Source organism: Ambystoma mexicanum, chromosome 10 (genome assembly GCF_040938575.1).
Source record: "Ambystoma mexicanum isolate Mex_15411 chromosome 10, UKY_AmexF1_1, whole genome shotgun sequence".
Taxonomy (NCBI): Eukaryota; Metazoa; Chordata; class Amphibia; order Caudata; family Ambystomatidae; genus Ambystoma; species Ambystoma mexicanum.
In genome coordinates, this window is record NC_090932.1 from 1,027,839,727 (window position 1) to 1,027,856,911 (window position 17,185).

The 17,185-nt window shown below is 43.4% G+C and overlaps 1 protein-coding gene across 1 annotated transcript in view; it reads left to right on the forward strand.

The window, feature by feature from the left end:
• The window catches only part of LOC138492969 (cytochrome P450 2J4-like), a 291,460-nt gene that overhangs the window by 159,804 nt on the left and 114,471 nt on the right, over positions 1-17,185 (forward strand). Inside the window, exon 6 of the mRNA XM_069620246.1 lies at positions 9,633-9,806. Within this exon, the coding sequence (XP_069476347.1) occupies positions 9,633-9,806 (174 nt within the window). The remainder of the gene's footprint in view (positions 1-9,632; positions 9,807-17,185) is intronic.

Here is a 17,185-nt window from a genome sequence, read left to right on the forward strand (position 1 = left end):
AAGCACTGCGATTGGCTGCAACAATGTCTATAATGGAACTCATATGCTGACAGTAGTTTTGATCATAGGACATACAATACATCTCATGACATTTACAGCTGTGCCGCAAAGTACCTATTGGAATGTACTGTTTGCTACAACATTGTATTAGAAATGTGTTTATTTGAAAGTGATTTTTGTCAGCAGACTTCCTCCTGGCAAAGTGTGGCTGATAATTATCATTACCCTAACCCATCACAATCACACGTCCTGAGATGTGATGATCAGCCATAGCTTTAGTGTCATTTCCTATGATGTCATCAAGTATGCTGATTCAAAGGAGCAAGAGAATAGGTGAAGGTGTGCAAGACCATTCACCCCAGCATTTATAAAGGAAATAGTACCTTCACTTTGAAGCAGATACTCTAAACTTCAGAATAGAGGCAAGGAAATACATAGCTGCTGGGTGGCCCCCAAAGAAGAAGGAACATGTCAGAGGCATACTGCCCGCTGAGGATCCACAATGGACTGATCCAGCCAGGAATTCAGGATGTCCCCGATAAATATTCGGTATATACATTTACAAGCAGTTCCCCAAATGGGCCATCATTTGCATGCTTACTGGTTATATTTAAAATATGGACTTGGTATGGCCCTTGAAGCACAGACGTGAGTATATATCTCTTATGGAGTCTGGGAATAGTACGGGATCTCTGCCAGGCATGACCAGTGCATGCTCGGACCTCCATCAGTGAGATGCTGGCTGCTACTCACCCAACAAATTCCAGGAAGTAGGCATTCTCGAAACTCTGTAGAGTAGATAGACCTTAAGTGTAGTTTAGGCTTTTATGGTGTACGCTGTGTTTTTTTCGATTGCATCTCAACAGCAATTCCAACTGTCCCATAAGTTCCCGCAAAGATAAAATGGCACTGTGAAAAACAATATAGTAAGTATGCAGGTAAGTACTGTGAGAAACCTGAGGGTATGTGGCCAGGGAAAAGCCATAGCTTTTTGGATCCTGACCCTGGGGTGGAGAAGCGCGGGAGGATCACCTGGGTGGCGGGTGCTGGGGGAGTGGGGTGCCGATAGGCGAGACTTGGTATCCCCGTTTGCCTATTGAGGACCAACCTTCCCCTCCCCCAGCATTTATGGCCTACTGCAAAACCTCTGCCCTCATTTCCCCACCTTTAACCTCTTAAAGTACTGGGACAAGGAAGAGGAGACTGAGCGTAATGATATGTCCAGTTGTTTTCTTTCTGTTCACAACGGACCCCATTGTGGTCCCTTTAACACTCGAGTATTTTTTCCATTTCTATGTATTATCTTCAGTGATTTTCTTTAGTTTGGGCTAAATACATTTTTCATACAGAACATCATGCAGGTATGCCCGTAAATGATACACTTCTCTTAACCATGCAGGCTTGCACCTGCTATACACTCCGTTGCGTGACCACCGGCCACTTAATGGCGTGAGACGGTCATGTGCAATATAAATGAGCTGTTGCCCTGGCAACCACATAACACGGCAGTCTGAGATTCAGCCTGGCAACTTCACGCAGGAGCTCTCACACGCTCCGTGTGCTGAGAGGTACGAGACGTGATCGCAATATTTGCAAACTGCCGTTTTGGAAATCCCTGTTTGTTACGCTGTCTCACTCACACTGGTCCTTTCCCTTCATTAGATTCCATTCACAAACACAATTGTGTTTAACAATATAGCCGCTGTATTCACGGCTCATCGTTGTGACCCATGCTGCTGTGGGCATTGACAACGAACGTTCTCGACTGTGCAACACTATCAAGGTAACCGCAGTTTCTCACATATCTTTCGTTTTTGTTATCTACAATACAATCAACTTATTATTTCTTTCTATTTATTTCTCGTAAAATCCTTTGGAAACTCTACTGACTGGTATGTTGACATCATTATTATTTTTACAAATATATGCAATTGTTATGCTGACATTGGTGCATTATGTTGTTTACGTGCAATTGATTAGACTTTCCCTGAAGAAGGAATTATTTCCGAAATGCATTGGCTTTAGTCTGTATTACATATGAGTTGCGGCAACTGCTCCCTCACTAAGAAGATATTAATGACAGCTTTGTTTTTCTTTGGATAAATTACTATTTAAAAATCAACAGACTTCTTTTTTATTTTTTACTTTGTACTTTTGATACCTGAAAAAGAACTACATTTTCGAACTTTGAAAGATTATTAGCCCTTGTCTGGGCCCCATTGAGAGCGACTGTGTGACCTGGTATTCCTACTCGGTCTCTAGCTTTTGTTGTATTTTTAAGTCAGGGTGTCTCCAGACTTGTCACAGCCAGCTCCTTCTGAACTACAATTTGCATACTTCTACTTCCACACTGACTTTAACATTTGAAAAGACTTCTAATCAGTGGTGCCCACTCTCTTCTCTGTTTGCTCTTTTTCCTCCCATTGCGAGACACAAAACAGTGGAGGCACACAATTTCTTACTCTAATATTTGTTAATTTCAAGAATTTATTACATTAATATGTCGTTTGAAGACATAGAAGGTCTTTCATCGAAGTGTGCTGAAACCTTAGGGTTTTCTACGGAGGAAGCAACCGCAATCCTTGAACTCATCAGAGAAACATCAATAGGTACACATGGAACCACACTAAAGGATCCAGCAAAATGGATTAAACAACTAGAATACTTGGTACGGAAGGAGATCAACAGGAAACTCCACGCAATCACCCTGGGCCGTTACTTTAAGAACCAACGCATTCCAAGGGGACTTCGAATACAACTGCGTCCCACCCTCTGCAAAGAGAGCAAGGAATTTGTTCGCAAATGGGAGGCTATCTTAAATAAATGCTCTCTTGACTTGATCTTACTCACCATTCAAGAACTTGCTAAAAATGTAGTCACTCTCAGTATAGAAATCCAGGAGATTGAAAAGGAACTTGTGGAATCATTGGGAAAAGAAGAATACGACCTGATTCTCTCCGATATAAACTTGAAGAGTACAAAACTGAACTGGAACAAAAGAAAGTCAAGAAATGTAAGCGTGACACGTACGATTACATCAATGACGAAGTATATACATGGATGGAGAGATATGGCCCGATAGCACCAAAAAAAGTTCCATAAACATCCGTCTGAAAACACCTCCAGCTCAGATTCAGAAGCGCCAAGGTATTCAGAGACACCTATGGAACAAGCAACCAATAATTCAGATCGAACAGCTATTCCTTTAGCACAAGCACCCTCCACTTCGGCTTTTTTAGGTGCCCACCCAAAAGAACCCGCAGGGGGAGGAGGAAACCTAAGACCCAAACCACAGACATGTCTACAACTAAGGAAAATCTAGTCATTAACATTTCAGACAGAATCCTCAACAAGCTTGAAGAAGACACATTGCAAAAAGGACTACGTTTTGTTCCGATTTATGGGACCACACTATTCAACAGCAAGATTGAACTATATAAGTTTGTAAGGAAGTTGAAATTGAAAGTGTTTTTTGAGGAACTAGAAACCTTTGATAAACCAACTCAAATGTCTGATTTCCAGGAATTCAGGGCCAAGAGCGGATTTGTACCACCTATCAATGTACCCTCTATCGACATCTTTCAGAGATTGGTCACCCGCGATCTTGAACGGATCAGTTACAGAACTCCGCCTCATAAGAACCTTAAAACTGCATGAAATGAGGCTTATTAAAGACCTGTATAGTGACACGAAAATAACAATTTGACCTGCTGATAAAGGTGGTGCCCTTGTGATTCTCAACACTGTGGACTACGATTCAGAATGTCAGAGACAACTTCAAGATAATACCACATATGCCACATTAGACCATGATCCTACTATCTCGATCAAAAACAAATTGGTCATCTTGCTTGATGAGGCGTTAGAACTCGAATGGATAAATGAACACACACACAAGTTTCTGCTAAATGATCACCCAAGAATTCCTAATTTCTGTACACTTCCTAAGATCCACAAGGATTCCACAAAACCCCCTGGCAGGCCCATAGTCACAGGGATGGACAGTATTAACCAGCCATTGGGCATTTGCATTGATTTCTTTCTTCAACCGCTTCTACAGAAAACTCCAACCTACACCAGAGACACAACTCATTTTGTTCAGAAACTTAACTCTACCACCCCTCAACAAAACCAATTGATTTTTACCATAGATGTTAAGAGTCTATATACCTCCATACCACACGACCTCGGGATTGGAGCTGTTGAATGGTTGTTACTCCAATCACCAGATGTGCATGCACAAAAATAATTAATTCTGACTCTGTTACAGATTATTTCTGAAAACTCTTACTTCCAATATTGCAACCAGTTTTTCTTACAAACCTCAGGTACCTCTATGGGCGCCACCATGGCACCTACATACGCCAATTGTTTTATGTTCAAATTCGAGATGGATCATATATTGACCAAACAAGAATGGAAGAAAGACATCCACATGTGGACTCGATATATAGATGATATTTTCGGTGTTGGACTGGCACAGAGCAATGATTTGATTATTTTTTTGAGTATATCAACAGAATTGACCCACAAGTGCAGTTTACCAGAGAGTCATCATGTGACAAGATCACCTTTCTCGATGTACAAATAGCAATGGAAGACATCAGCTACAGTACCACCCTATTCCGGAAACCTACCGATCGCAACAACCTGTTGCACCGCCTGAGCTTCCATCAACCGAGTTTACTCAGGAATCTTCCGTTTAGCCAACTTCTATGGGTAAAGAGGATCGTTAGTGATCCTGAAGACTGCATTGCACACCAACTTGTAATGAAAGAAAAATTCCTTCAACGAGGCTACCACCAAGAAGAATTGGACTCAGCAGTACAAAGAGTCAACAGCCTAGATCGGGATACTTTACTATCCGCTTCAAAGAAACAAGTCAGAGAGTTGAAATCACCTCTGTACGTGTTGAAATTCTCCATCCAAAGCAACAAAATCAAGAAGACAATCAAAAAACATTGGAGTATTTTCAAAAATGACACGAGAGTACAAGATCTGTTCAACAAACCACCGGTGTTTGCTTTCCAGAGAAGTAAGAACCTCAGGGATGAACTAGTACAGACAAGATTACCCCCTAAAAAATTGATCACACACCGTACTGGCACATTCCCCTGTTTACACTGCATCAACTGCAACTCCGTAGTAAAAGGGAATGTTATTTTCCATCCTAGAACAGGCAAGAACATTTTTCTGAAGACATTTGGCACCTGCGACAGCACCAACATCATATATGGCATTAGATGCCCCTGTGGAAAATACTACGTGGGCCAATCCACCAGAGATGCTAAGATATGATGGAACGAACATCGGTCCTGCATTCGGAACTCCAACCCGCACTCAGCCGTGGCCCGACATTGGGCCATGAATAACCACAACCTTTCACAGATTAAGTTTCTGGTGTTGGAGGTCTTAACGAGAAATAACCCTCACGAACATTTAGGCTTGCGCCTAAACCGAAGGGAAACATTTTGGATTGATAAACTCTGTACTCTGGTCCCTAATGGTTTGAATGAAGAGATTAATTACCACTGTTACATTTGAATCTGATTTGAAACATCACGACATCTTTGTTCATCCCAATGTCCTGTAAATGCACTTCAAGCGTGAAGTTTGTTGTTGACACTGTTCTGCTTCCATTGCAATTGACTAACATGTTTTCCATATCCTGTACCATCTTGGATCCTGTGTTACCTCAACAACAACCTCACTGCAAGTCCCGGACCCTGTCTGGGACCCAAGGTGCCGCCTGTAATGGGCGACACCACCCGCGACGAGGTTGTGTCGTACTTTCAACCATTGCTGATTTTATGTGATTCCATGTATTATCTTCTTTTCAAATGCAAATTAATGCACTAGCTAGAGTTAAATTATCCCTAAATAGGAGTGCCACAAATGAGCTCCAGGTTAATTTACATGTTTTTTGCTTCATTAATTGTTTGTTGCTTTTTATGTAACTCGATATGTCCAGTTGTTTTCTTTCTGTTCACAAGGGACCCCATTCTGGTCCCTTTAACACTCGAGAGTTTTTTTCCATTTCTATGTATTATCTTCAGTGATTTTCTTTAGTTTGGGCTAAATACATTTTTCATACAGAACATCATGCAGGTATGCCCGTAAATTATACACTTCTCTTAACCATGCAGGCTTGCACCTGCTATACACTCCGTTGCGTGACCACCGGCCACTTAATGGCGTGAGACGGTCATGTGCAATATACATGAGCTGTTGCTCTGGCAACCACATAACACAGCAGTCTGAGATTCAGCCCGGCAACTGCACGCAGGAGCTCTCACACGCTCCGTGTGGTCAGAGGTACGAGACGCAATCGCAATGTTTGCAAACTACCGTTTTGGAAATCCCTGGTTGTTACGCTGTCTTACTCACACTGGTCCTTTCCCTTCATTAGATTCCATTCACAAACACGATTGTGTTTAACAATATAGCCGCTGTATTCACGGCTCATCGTTGTGACCCATGCTGCTGTGGGCATTGACAACGAACGTTCTCGTCTGTGCAACACTATCAAGGTAACCGCAGTTTCTCACATATCTTTCTGTTTTTGTTATCTACAATACAATCAACTTATTATTTCTTTCTATTTATTTCTCGTAAAATCCTTTGGAAACTCTACTGACTGGTATGTTGACATCATTATTATTTTTACAAATATATGCAATTGTTATGCTGACATTGGTGCATTATGTTGTTTACGTGCAATTGATTAGACTTGCCCTGAAGAAGGAATTATTTCTGAAATGCATTGGCTTTAGTCTGTATTACATACGAGTTGCGGCAACTGCTCCCTCACTAAGAAGATATTAGTGACAGCTTTGTTTTTCTTCGGATAAATTACTATTTAAAAATCAACAGACTTCTTTTTTATTTTTTACTTTGTACTTTTGATACCTGAAAAAGAAACACATTTTCGAACTTTGAAAGACCATTATCCCTTGTCTGGGCCCCATTGAGAGCGGCTGTGTGACCTAGTATTCCTACTCGGTCTCTAGCTTTTGTAGTAATGAACACTAAACCTTCATTTCTGCTGTACTGGGACGAAGAAGATGCCTGCAGAGTATAGTGAGAGTCAGGCATGTCCCCTTAATCATAGTCAGGCAAGCCCAATTGAGGATCTACCTTTGCAACCTGTTAAGCAGTTGCAGGTGTATAAAGAGAGGGTCAGAGAACAGCACAGGCAGGAACAGGAAGACCTGTTGGGAAGTCACCAGCAGGGGACCCTTTTCCGAAGGAGGCAGCCGTGGTGGGACTGGTGGAGGAGCCAGGAAGTCGGCCAATCGCCCAGAGAACATGCACATCCCAAGGTGAGTCGGGCCATTGGGCTGTTAAAGGTGTGGGGGACTCTATAGTGAGGAATCAGCAGCTGGAGCTGCAAGCGAGCAGGAGAAAGAAGGACGCTGTCCATGTCCGTGCAATGGTGGCGCAGCTACGGGTGTAAGCAAGACAGACCAGTATGTGAGCAGAGCTCACAGAAGCTGGCCTGCTGACCTATGGAGCAGAAAAGAAGCAGCAGTAGCTGCTGAGGAACAACGCCAAGGACCGATGAGTGTCGGAGAAAGCTACTCGACAGTCAGGGCGTTCCTAGCAGGCTGCAAATAGGTAGTGAATAATGAACTGAATAAAAAACTTGAAATTAACCAAATTAAATGCATATTGAATACCGAACTAAAGGGAAACTTAAAATAAAACATATTGAATGCATAATGGTTACAAGCTAAAAGGAAACTTGAAATTCAGCATAACGAATGCATATTGAATACTGAACTGATTGGAAACTTGAAATTAAGCATATTCACTATTTGTTGAATGCTGAACTGAATAAAACCTTGAATACGGAATCAAGTAAAACTTTATGAGCAAAACAAATAGCAGAGAATAGTCAAAGCGAAAGTGCCCATATGAAAGTAACTTATGGAAAAGAGCTCAAGTGTGAAAGAGTGCCATAGAAAGGCGGCAGATAAACAAGACCACCAGAAAGTGAACTTTATGAATAATAGCAGTGCGCAAAGGCCAAAGGCAAGAGGTGTGTGACATGTTATGGCAGAGCCAAAAGGCTAACTAGGGGAAGCCAGAGGAGTGTAAACGTTGCATATAAAACTAGAGGCCAACAAAGAGAAACTAAGAGAATTTGACTCTGTACACCAGGACCAGTATAGAAGAACCTGTGTGGGTTGTAGAGCCTATGGATCCTGGTTGTGTGACCTGTAGTGGCCTGACCGCGTGGTCTGACAACTGCGCCAAACCAGTGAGTCCTGCATTGTGAAAACCAAAGACATTGTGAAATAAACCAAGGAGAAGCAATGCAAGTAAACTGGTGATGCAGTCCAGAAAGAGGGTCAGGTTGACCTTGAGTTGTGTGAAAGATTTCGAAAAGACTGAAACAAGCACAAGTGGCTAAGTTAAAGACTTGGGGAAGGGAACCCCGAGACTTGAGGAACAGCGCATATTGTCTTCAGAACGAAGCCTCAAGACCCTTTCCTTTTGAAATGTGTTGCTTGGAACTTGGGGAAGGGAACCCTGAGGATTGTGTGGGAATGTATTACCTTGAACATGGGAAAGGTAATTTTGAAAATGTTGTGGAACTTTGTTGAACTTGGGGAAGTGGAGATGAAAAGGAAGCTAAGAGCTGGAAGAAGCTCAGAACTTAATGTTCATCACTAGTTCCTTCATTGTTGACATCCCTACACATTGGTTAGATTTAGTTCTGAGGGCAAGGATAGGTTTTGGACACAGACATACTTTTAAGTTGAAATCTTTGACTCAGACTTTCCTTACTTTTGTTCAGGTAGGGAAATCCCACCTTAGCATAGGGCAAGTTAGGCCCTCTACCATCCGGATATTTGATTTAATAAAGTATTTTAGTTTGAACTTAGAATCTGGTGTGTGTGTCTTGCTTCATAATGCCTTCACACTACTTAAAAAGCACAAACATCTCACTTCAAAGGAGGTATCATGGTGCTTAGATCTTAATACCTTAAATCACACAGAAAAAGAACAAATTATTTAGGGAAGAAAAAGGTTTTCAGTTTTCATCTAGATTCAAGGTAGTCTTTGAGAAGGCGCAAACAGAATGGAAGTGAATACCACAATTTGTATATAACAAATGTAGACACATAATTCTACATCATAAGTGTTGAAATTGACCATTTGGGGCAGAGGTTTGCAACCTGCATCTCTCCAGATGTTTTGGAATACAGCTCCCATGACCCTTCACCATTGAATATGCTGGCTAGTGCCAAGGGGAGTTGTAGTCCAAAACATCTGCAGAGCCAAAGGATGTTAACACCTAATCTGGAAGCTTGCTGGCTGCAGTGATGAAACACTGATTTCCGCATTCCGTATCTTCTAATTAATTTCCTTTAGCTACACATTGTGTTAAAAGCAAAGCATAGATTATGTAAGTAGACCTCCCATTTCAACTCATTCTGTGCCCACTTGGCTCTTCATCCTTCTGAGGTCGATACATTGAGTGCTGTTAATTAGGGTACTAGTAACACCAATTATTACAGTGCTTAGAAGCAGGAGGAATCCACATTCCCATAATATATGATATTATCATCACTGGTCCACTGCTTTATTTCATCATCTTTGCATTACCCCATGCATATCTGCAGGTTTACGACCTCTTCCCCTGGCTGATGCGCCACCTTCCTGGTCCTCACCAGCAGATGTTTCATGACTGGCAGGTTCTACGGACGTTCATAGTGCAGGAGATCAGGAACCATCAGAGGAACGTGACAGACGAGCCACAGGACCTAATTGACTTCTACCTGGAGCAGATATCCGCAGTAAGTGGCAGTATCTGCAAGGCCACTGTGGCGCATCCCTGCGCCACCAGCCCAGGCCATGTCTACCAAGTGGCAATAATGTGTGATAATGTGTACAAAGGTAACAGTAAAACATGTCAAATTCAAATTGTTTTTAAAATTCCACCTAAATATGAGCTGGGATTGCATGGGATATTCATGGCTGGTGTTACATAGAAAGTCCTTCATGGCGCCAATATGTGTTGTTTTCCAAATACAGTACTTTCTATGCACCCTGTGGCGTAAATATCCCATGCAATCCCAGGTGATAGATGCATATCATGACATGTCGGAAATACTTCCATTGGCCATTATAGCAACTCCTGGGACTTTGACATTATCATCCAGAAACATTCAGTCAGCTAATGAACTAACACCCCTATAGGAAGGTACAGGTCATTGTCTCGTAACATATTAGCAGGCTGACAATATACTTTGTCAAAGACCAAACACTGTGGAGGGTGAGAGCTGGCCATTCAACTCACAACTCCAAAACATTGGAACAACCAATATACCACACTTCAGATCCCAAAACCACACTCCTTGACTTTAGATCACACAATATTGACACTGATCTCCCTCCATAAGGGCACACCTACTGAAAAAGGATTACACGAGTCCTCCTGCACCTATCCCACAACTTCTGAACCTTTATCACTTCTCCCTCAAAAGACTGCATATCCTGCACATAGATCCCGCCTGCCTTAACTACAATTCCCACATGTAGACCACTCCTTCTGCCCTAAATCACGTCAACTGCACATGGAATACACTTTTGGCACCAATAGTGCACCTTCTGCCCTAAAGACCACACCTCAAGTCCCTAAAACACACTTCCTGCCTTAGATCACGCCTTCTACATGAGTGACACACCTCTTGTGAGACACACTTTGTGCACCGTAACCACATATTCTACACTAGACCTCAACATGTGCACCTTGACCACAATTCCTGGCCGAGGATCACTCTTGCAGCTAAACCGCTTTTGCAGCAAAACCAGAACTCCTGCATCTAATCACACATTCTGCCCTATACCATACCATAGATCATTTCTTCAGCCCTGGACAACATCTTCTGGCTTGGACAACAATGTCTGTCTTAGACCAGACCTCCTGCACCTACTGCACAACTCCTGACCTAGACTACATCTTATACAGTATCGACCGAAAAGATCGTATCTAAAAGATCGTAGATACTTTTTTGATGCATATGGCATAGGCAGAAAATACTGGATCCAAAAATATTAAGGTAGGTGAGAGGGGGTGTGGGGGTCTCCCCCTACACTCATACTTTGGTATTTCTGGATTTGAGGGCAGTGGGGGTGTCCCCCGCATACATGAAACAATGCGGGGGACCAAAAAGAAAAAAGAAAAGCTCGAATTGCTAAATGCGACAAAGTGGGCCTCAGTATTTTGCAATTCGAGCTTTTCGTCTATGATATTTTAACGTACATCCATCTTACACACCTGGACAATACATCTGCAACAAGATCACTCCTAAATCAGCAGGACAGGATCTCCTGCATCTAGACTACATGCCTTGCAGCTATACCATACTTGCCATATTCTACACCTCCAGCACCTAGAGCACACTTCCCGTACATGGACCACATCTTCTAAACTGAGAGGAGTCCTTCTGCCCTTGACCACCCATTCTGCACCCATGTGAAGGTAATAGTGGAATCAATAATGTTATGCTTTGCAATTCCCTTTATTTGGCTCAGCCATCTTTTCTCATTCCACACCGTCAGCTACTTCAGAATTCTATGGCACCTTTTCCGCACATATTTCTCCTGCTCTTCGTCAGCTACACTATCTGCCTATTGAAAAAAAGACTGCAGTTTAAATCTCTCTGCTTAGTCCACAGGGCTATCGCCGTAGTTGGACCAGAATATCTTCAACACAAAATTCTGTCCTTGTGTTCCTAGTTGTACTCTTCGGTATCGGAACAATGCTGTTGTAGCTATCCCCACAATGTGGCTGTCTTGTGTAGGAGGCAGGGCTTTTTCTGTTGCAGCCGCTAAACTCTGGAACTCTATCCCCCGTGGGCTTCAGCTTATAGAGAACCATCTTATGTTTTGGCGTGCTGTGAAGACCTTTCTCTTCTAGTGACTGGTCTGGCTCTTCTGTTTACTGGAGTAGCACCATGGTGCCTTAGGATGTCTATGCACTTTATATATCAAAATAAATCAAATCAACCAAGACACACCCTCTGCACCTAAACCAGACTGCCTGAACCTAGACACACCTTCGGTCCAAGCCCATACCGCCTGCCCTTAGACCATACATCTGTGCTTAGACCATGCCTCAGGGTCCTTAAGTACATCACCAGTCCTAAGATGACATCTCTTTCCCTAAGCGTCACCTCCTGCCCCAAGGTCACACCTTCAGCCCAAAGACCACAGCCCCTGTACCTGGATCCAACTTGCCCTAACTAAACCTCGGCTTCTGTCCTAAATCACACTGCCTGCTTCTGGAACGACTCATCTGCATCACATCTTGACAAAACCTCAAATCCCTATATCACGCGTCCTTTGCCTAGACAACACCCCCTGTATGCAGGGCACAACGTGTGTACCTTGACTGCACATTCTGCTGTAGGTTGCACCACCTGTATCTAAAGTGCACCTCCTGCATCAGGGCAACAGTTCAAGCACGTAGACCACACCACCTTCCTCTATGTGAAAACTCCTGCACATAAACCTCATCTCATTAACACCCTACATCTAGACCCAACCTCGTACACCTAGATCATACATTCTGCCCTTGGCAGCACTGTCTGCCTTCAACCACACTTCCTGTACACAGGACATACCGTCAGCCCTAGATCACATCTACCACACTTGGACAACATCTTCTTCAACAGGCCTCTCCTCAAGCACCTAGATGCCACATCCTACACCTGTATCACACATCCCGCCCCTAGACCTCATCTTCTGATCTAGGCTACACCACCAGAACCAATATCACCGTTCCTGCACCTAGACCACACCTCCTGCCTTAGACACACTCCCTGCACCCGCACTCCCATCCCCTACCTATCCCATACATCCTGCATCTAGAACAGACCTTCCACTATAGATCACACCCATATTGCTGGACCAACCATCCATCACCTAGACCACACCTTCTGCCCATGACCACCTATCCTGCACCTAATCCCATATTTCATTGTCTAAGATAATGTTTGTTAGACCACACCTCCTGTCCCTAAACAACCCTTTTCCCTGAACCCCAGTTCTTACTCTAGACCACATCATCTGCCTCTACACCCAGTCTACCTCTAGACCTCACTGCTCTTCATCAGAGCACACTTCATTGCACCTTTATTTTCTATATGAAGGGCTGGACACTAGATACTGAATATGGTACTAATTTGGTATTGACATACTGTAGACTCTCTCTCTCTCTCTCTCTCTCTCTCTCTCTCTCTCTCTCTCTCTCTCTCTCTCTCTCTCTCTCTCTCTCTCTCTCTCTCTCTCTCTCTCTCTCTCTCTCTCTCTCTCTCTCTCTCTCTCTCTCTCTCTCTCTCTCTCTCTCTCTCTCTCTCTCTCTCTCTCTCTCTCTCTCTCTCTCTCTCTCTCTCTCTCTCTGTACTCCATGGGCCTTACATCTGGAGATTCCCAGATAGTTCAACAGGTGTCGACTGTAATATGTCCATTCTTCTGATGCCTCCATGGATTCATCTACTTCAAGATTTGTCGCAGTGCCTCCAACATTTGAAGACATGTTATGGGAAAGGGTCTTCAAATAGCCATTCTGATTTCTTTTTTCTTTTAGCTTTTTGTGATCTAGGGCCTCTTTTTAAATCGTCTGTATTTTATGCGATTCTTCATGCCGCTTTGTATTGATAAATATTGCATTTAATTTAGGGCGCTCTGATGTACTTTGGGGACATGGGCACGGTTAATGAGAACTAAAAAAATAAATATGTGCTAATTTATCCTACCATTTACACTTGTTCCTCTGTGAAACTGCAAGACGGCCATCACATTTCTTATTTCTAAAAGCCAAGAGAGGGACTCGGATTATTAAGGCTCAGGGTACTCTGTGCTACTAACATACCATATACACAAAAAGCCTTTATGCCTTGTGGCTTTCATCAGAAACAACTGCGAGAATTCTTCTTCAATTAATCTCAGAGCGATTAATAACACAGATCGAGTTTGGCAATATGTACCGTTTCCGCCTATGTGGTCGACTGAATTACCGCCATATTACGAGCCCATGGGCATGAAAAAATCCACCTTGCAGTACCGGTAATTCCACCGGCGGAATTAATGCCCCAAGAATTTCCACCGGTTTGGTGATCTTGTAATTTGGCGGTGCGGTGAAAGTGGCAATTATGGAACTACTGCCACATTTCCTAACCATACAACAACGAATGTGACATTTGTTGCACTTCATATGCTGAGTACACCCCCAGACATTTACAAACACAACTTAATCGAAAATTATTGTATAAAAGCTGTTGTACATTAAAAGGTGCATTCGATATGTTTCCACGATATAAAGACATTTTTTGGTTTGTCCTTCAAAATTTGAGGACAGTACACTGAACGTTTCGACTTGTCCTTTCTCTTTGATCTTTTATAGAAGGGCAACATCCCTTTCTACACCAGCACTCAGATCTATATGCCCAGGTCTCAGCTTTCAGTCATGCTCCACCAATCCTTTGTAACAAACATTGGGCCTCATTACAAGTTCGGCAGTAGCCTTGCCGGTAAAACCGGCAGGCTGCCGCCAAACTTGCGAATTTTACCAGTGCCCAGAAATAGGAATTACCGGGTCATTATGGCCCTGCCGGACACGACCTGGTGGGCAAAAAAGCACCCGCAAGCAGAACTCGTAGTTTGCCGGTCCGGTATCTACAGTACCAGCAAGCTTACCGGTACCATAGTTACCAGACCAGCAAACTTGTAATGAGTCCCATTGCTTGTTGCCAGCGCCCTCTCTCTTTGCCACCTCCTCTGCAAACTGACAGAGATGGGTTCATGGCCATGGGTGGCCAGAGGAGATTCTAGCCATCATGTTGTTCTTTGTTGTAAGGGACCATCACCTTAATGGTTTGGGCTATGAGGCGGTGCTTAAGAGTCATCTATAAGCCAAAACGATTGCATTGGAGTGCAATTAGGAGGGTGATGACCACCCATTGACTGTGCCTGTCAATGCTAAGCCTTATGGCCAATAGCACCTACTTCCTGCCCCTCCCTGCCCAAAACACATCCTAGTGAATTTAATTACAGCCACATATGGCCACTACAGTTATAAAACTGTCTGAACCAAGTATGCCTTCAGCCACTTGATTTGTATCTCTTCCATGCTCTGAAACCTCCTAAAAACAAGCGATGACAAAGCCCACAGTCGTGGCCTAAGGCATTAGATAGACATTTGCAAAATACTGATATCGTATGTTCAGGTAATAACTGGTTAGGTAGTACCGTTATGTCTGAACCTAACAAAAGCCTATCTCATGCCTACACAAAACTCCAAACGGTTGGCTTCGCCAATGCTTGTTTTTAATGGTGTTAACGCATTCCGAATGAGCAGCAAGCAAGCTGATCCTGTAGGAGTCTGTAGGGCTACCATTGAATATTCTGAAGTTGCTCTTTAAAGAACTGTTAGCAGATGTTTCCAATAGCTTTAACTCGCAGGGTGCCTATACAACATAGAGGCACATCTGTGCAGCGAACAACCCAAGCCACAGTATCTTAGATGTTCCCAAGTGGACTTCAAAAGTCCCTAAACCCTGCGTGTTTTTCACAACCAGGATGTAGCGTCACATCTTTTACCAAGACAGGTGCCGGAAGAAAAGAGGGAGCGCCTTTGGGTAAGAGGCGGGGGAGACCTGTCATCTGAAGATCGCGTGAAGCTACAGCCTAGACTTGAGTACCATTACATTGGCTACCACCCTCTGTTATTATAGTAGGAGCAACCCCACAGGCAGCATACATTAAAGGGGGCTTGGTGGATAGTGGTTTAAGTAGGAATAGATGGGCGAGGGAGAGGACACATATGAGGCTTGGGGAAGACAGGGTGAAGCTCGAGGGGATGCCAGATGAGAAGTGGAGGGTGATGTCAGTGGAGGGTTAGTGAAGGATAGGTGGGGGGCGGACTGAATGAGCAGTGAGGATGAACAGAGAAGCTAGGGGGAGAAGAGATAGGTAGCAGAGAGAAGGAAGATAAAGTCACACGTAGAAGGGAAGCAGTGGTCAAGCCTGGGGGGAGAGAGCTAAAGGTTAAGAAAATGAGTAGGTGGGGCAGAGTTAAAGGGTATATATAGGGTCTGGTGGTGATTTCAATGTATCTATTGTCAGAGATTGCAGATACATTTTGGGGAGAAGATTCGCGGAGGGTGATGGTGGCTTGCCAGTAAGTAGCTGGCTGGTTGAGGTCCGGTTGTGCAGTGCTTCTTTAATAAAGAACTTATCAGACACATAAAAATCAGAGATCCTACAACGTTTATGCAAGGTATACATGCTGCAAAACAGAACTACAAAAACTGGATTCGCTCTCACAAGGCTCTAATGCTCCAAAACGACGCTGAACTGATGCTGCAAAAGATGAGAAATAAAAACTCATCTGAATTTTGGAGCCTAATTAACAATGAAGGCGCTCCCCAAAGAGCACTGACGACAAACACAGTTTCAGAAGCAGGGTGGACCTCACATTTTGAAAATCTGTACAGCAAAAAAGGGAAATGGTTGTCCCCGATAACACCAAATCTAACAAAATGGGACCTCACTTTTCCCAAAGCGGATCTACTTCAAATCATCAAGAATGTGAGCGCCTCAAGGGCCCCAGGGCCGGACGGCCTTACTAATTTTACTATAAAGCAAAATCCCGAGCAATGGGCAGAGTTCTGTGAAGAACTATTCACCCGAATCAGCAGAAGATGTGTAACTCCAAATTCTTGGAAATCTGCAATAATAGTTCCTATCTTCAAAAAAGGAAATCGCCTTGAGCCCAAAAACTACCGACCAATAGCGCTTCTGGACGTATTAGGCAAAGTGTATGCAACAATACTCCAACAGAAATTGTCACAATGGATCAAAGATAGCAACCATTTTGACGAACGACAGACGGGCTTTGTAAAAGGGGTCGGCTGCGGCCTAAACCTCTTGCTAATAAATCTGCTGAAGATGGAAGCAATCAGATCTGGCAAAAAGGTCTACTTGGCCCTGATAGACTTCTCCCATGCTTTCAACTCCATCGACCGAGAATTTCTGTGGACCAAGATGACAAACTGGGGCTGTCCGGAGAGCTTATTAGCCGCCATTAAAGAAATCCACACTGCAACAACCATTAGAGTGCGCCTTGACCAACGTGGAACTCTTACAGAAGAAACCAACACCTTTTGTG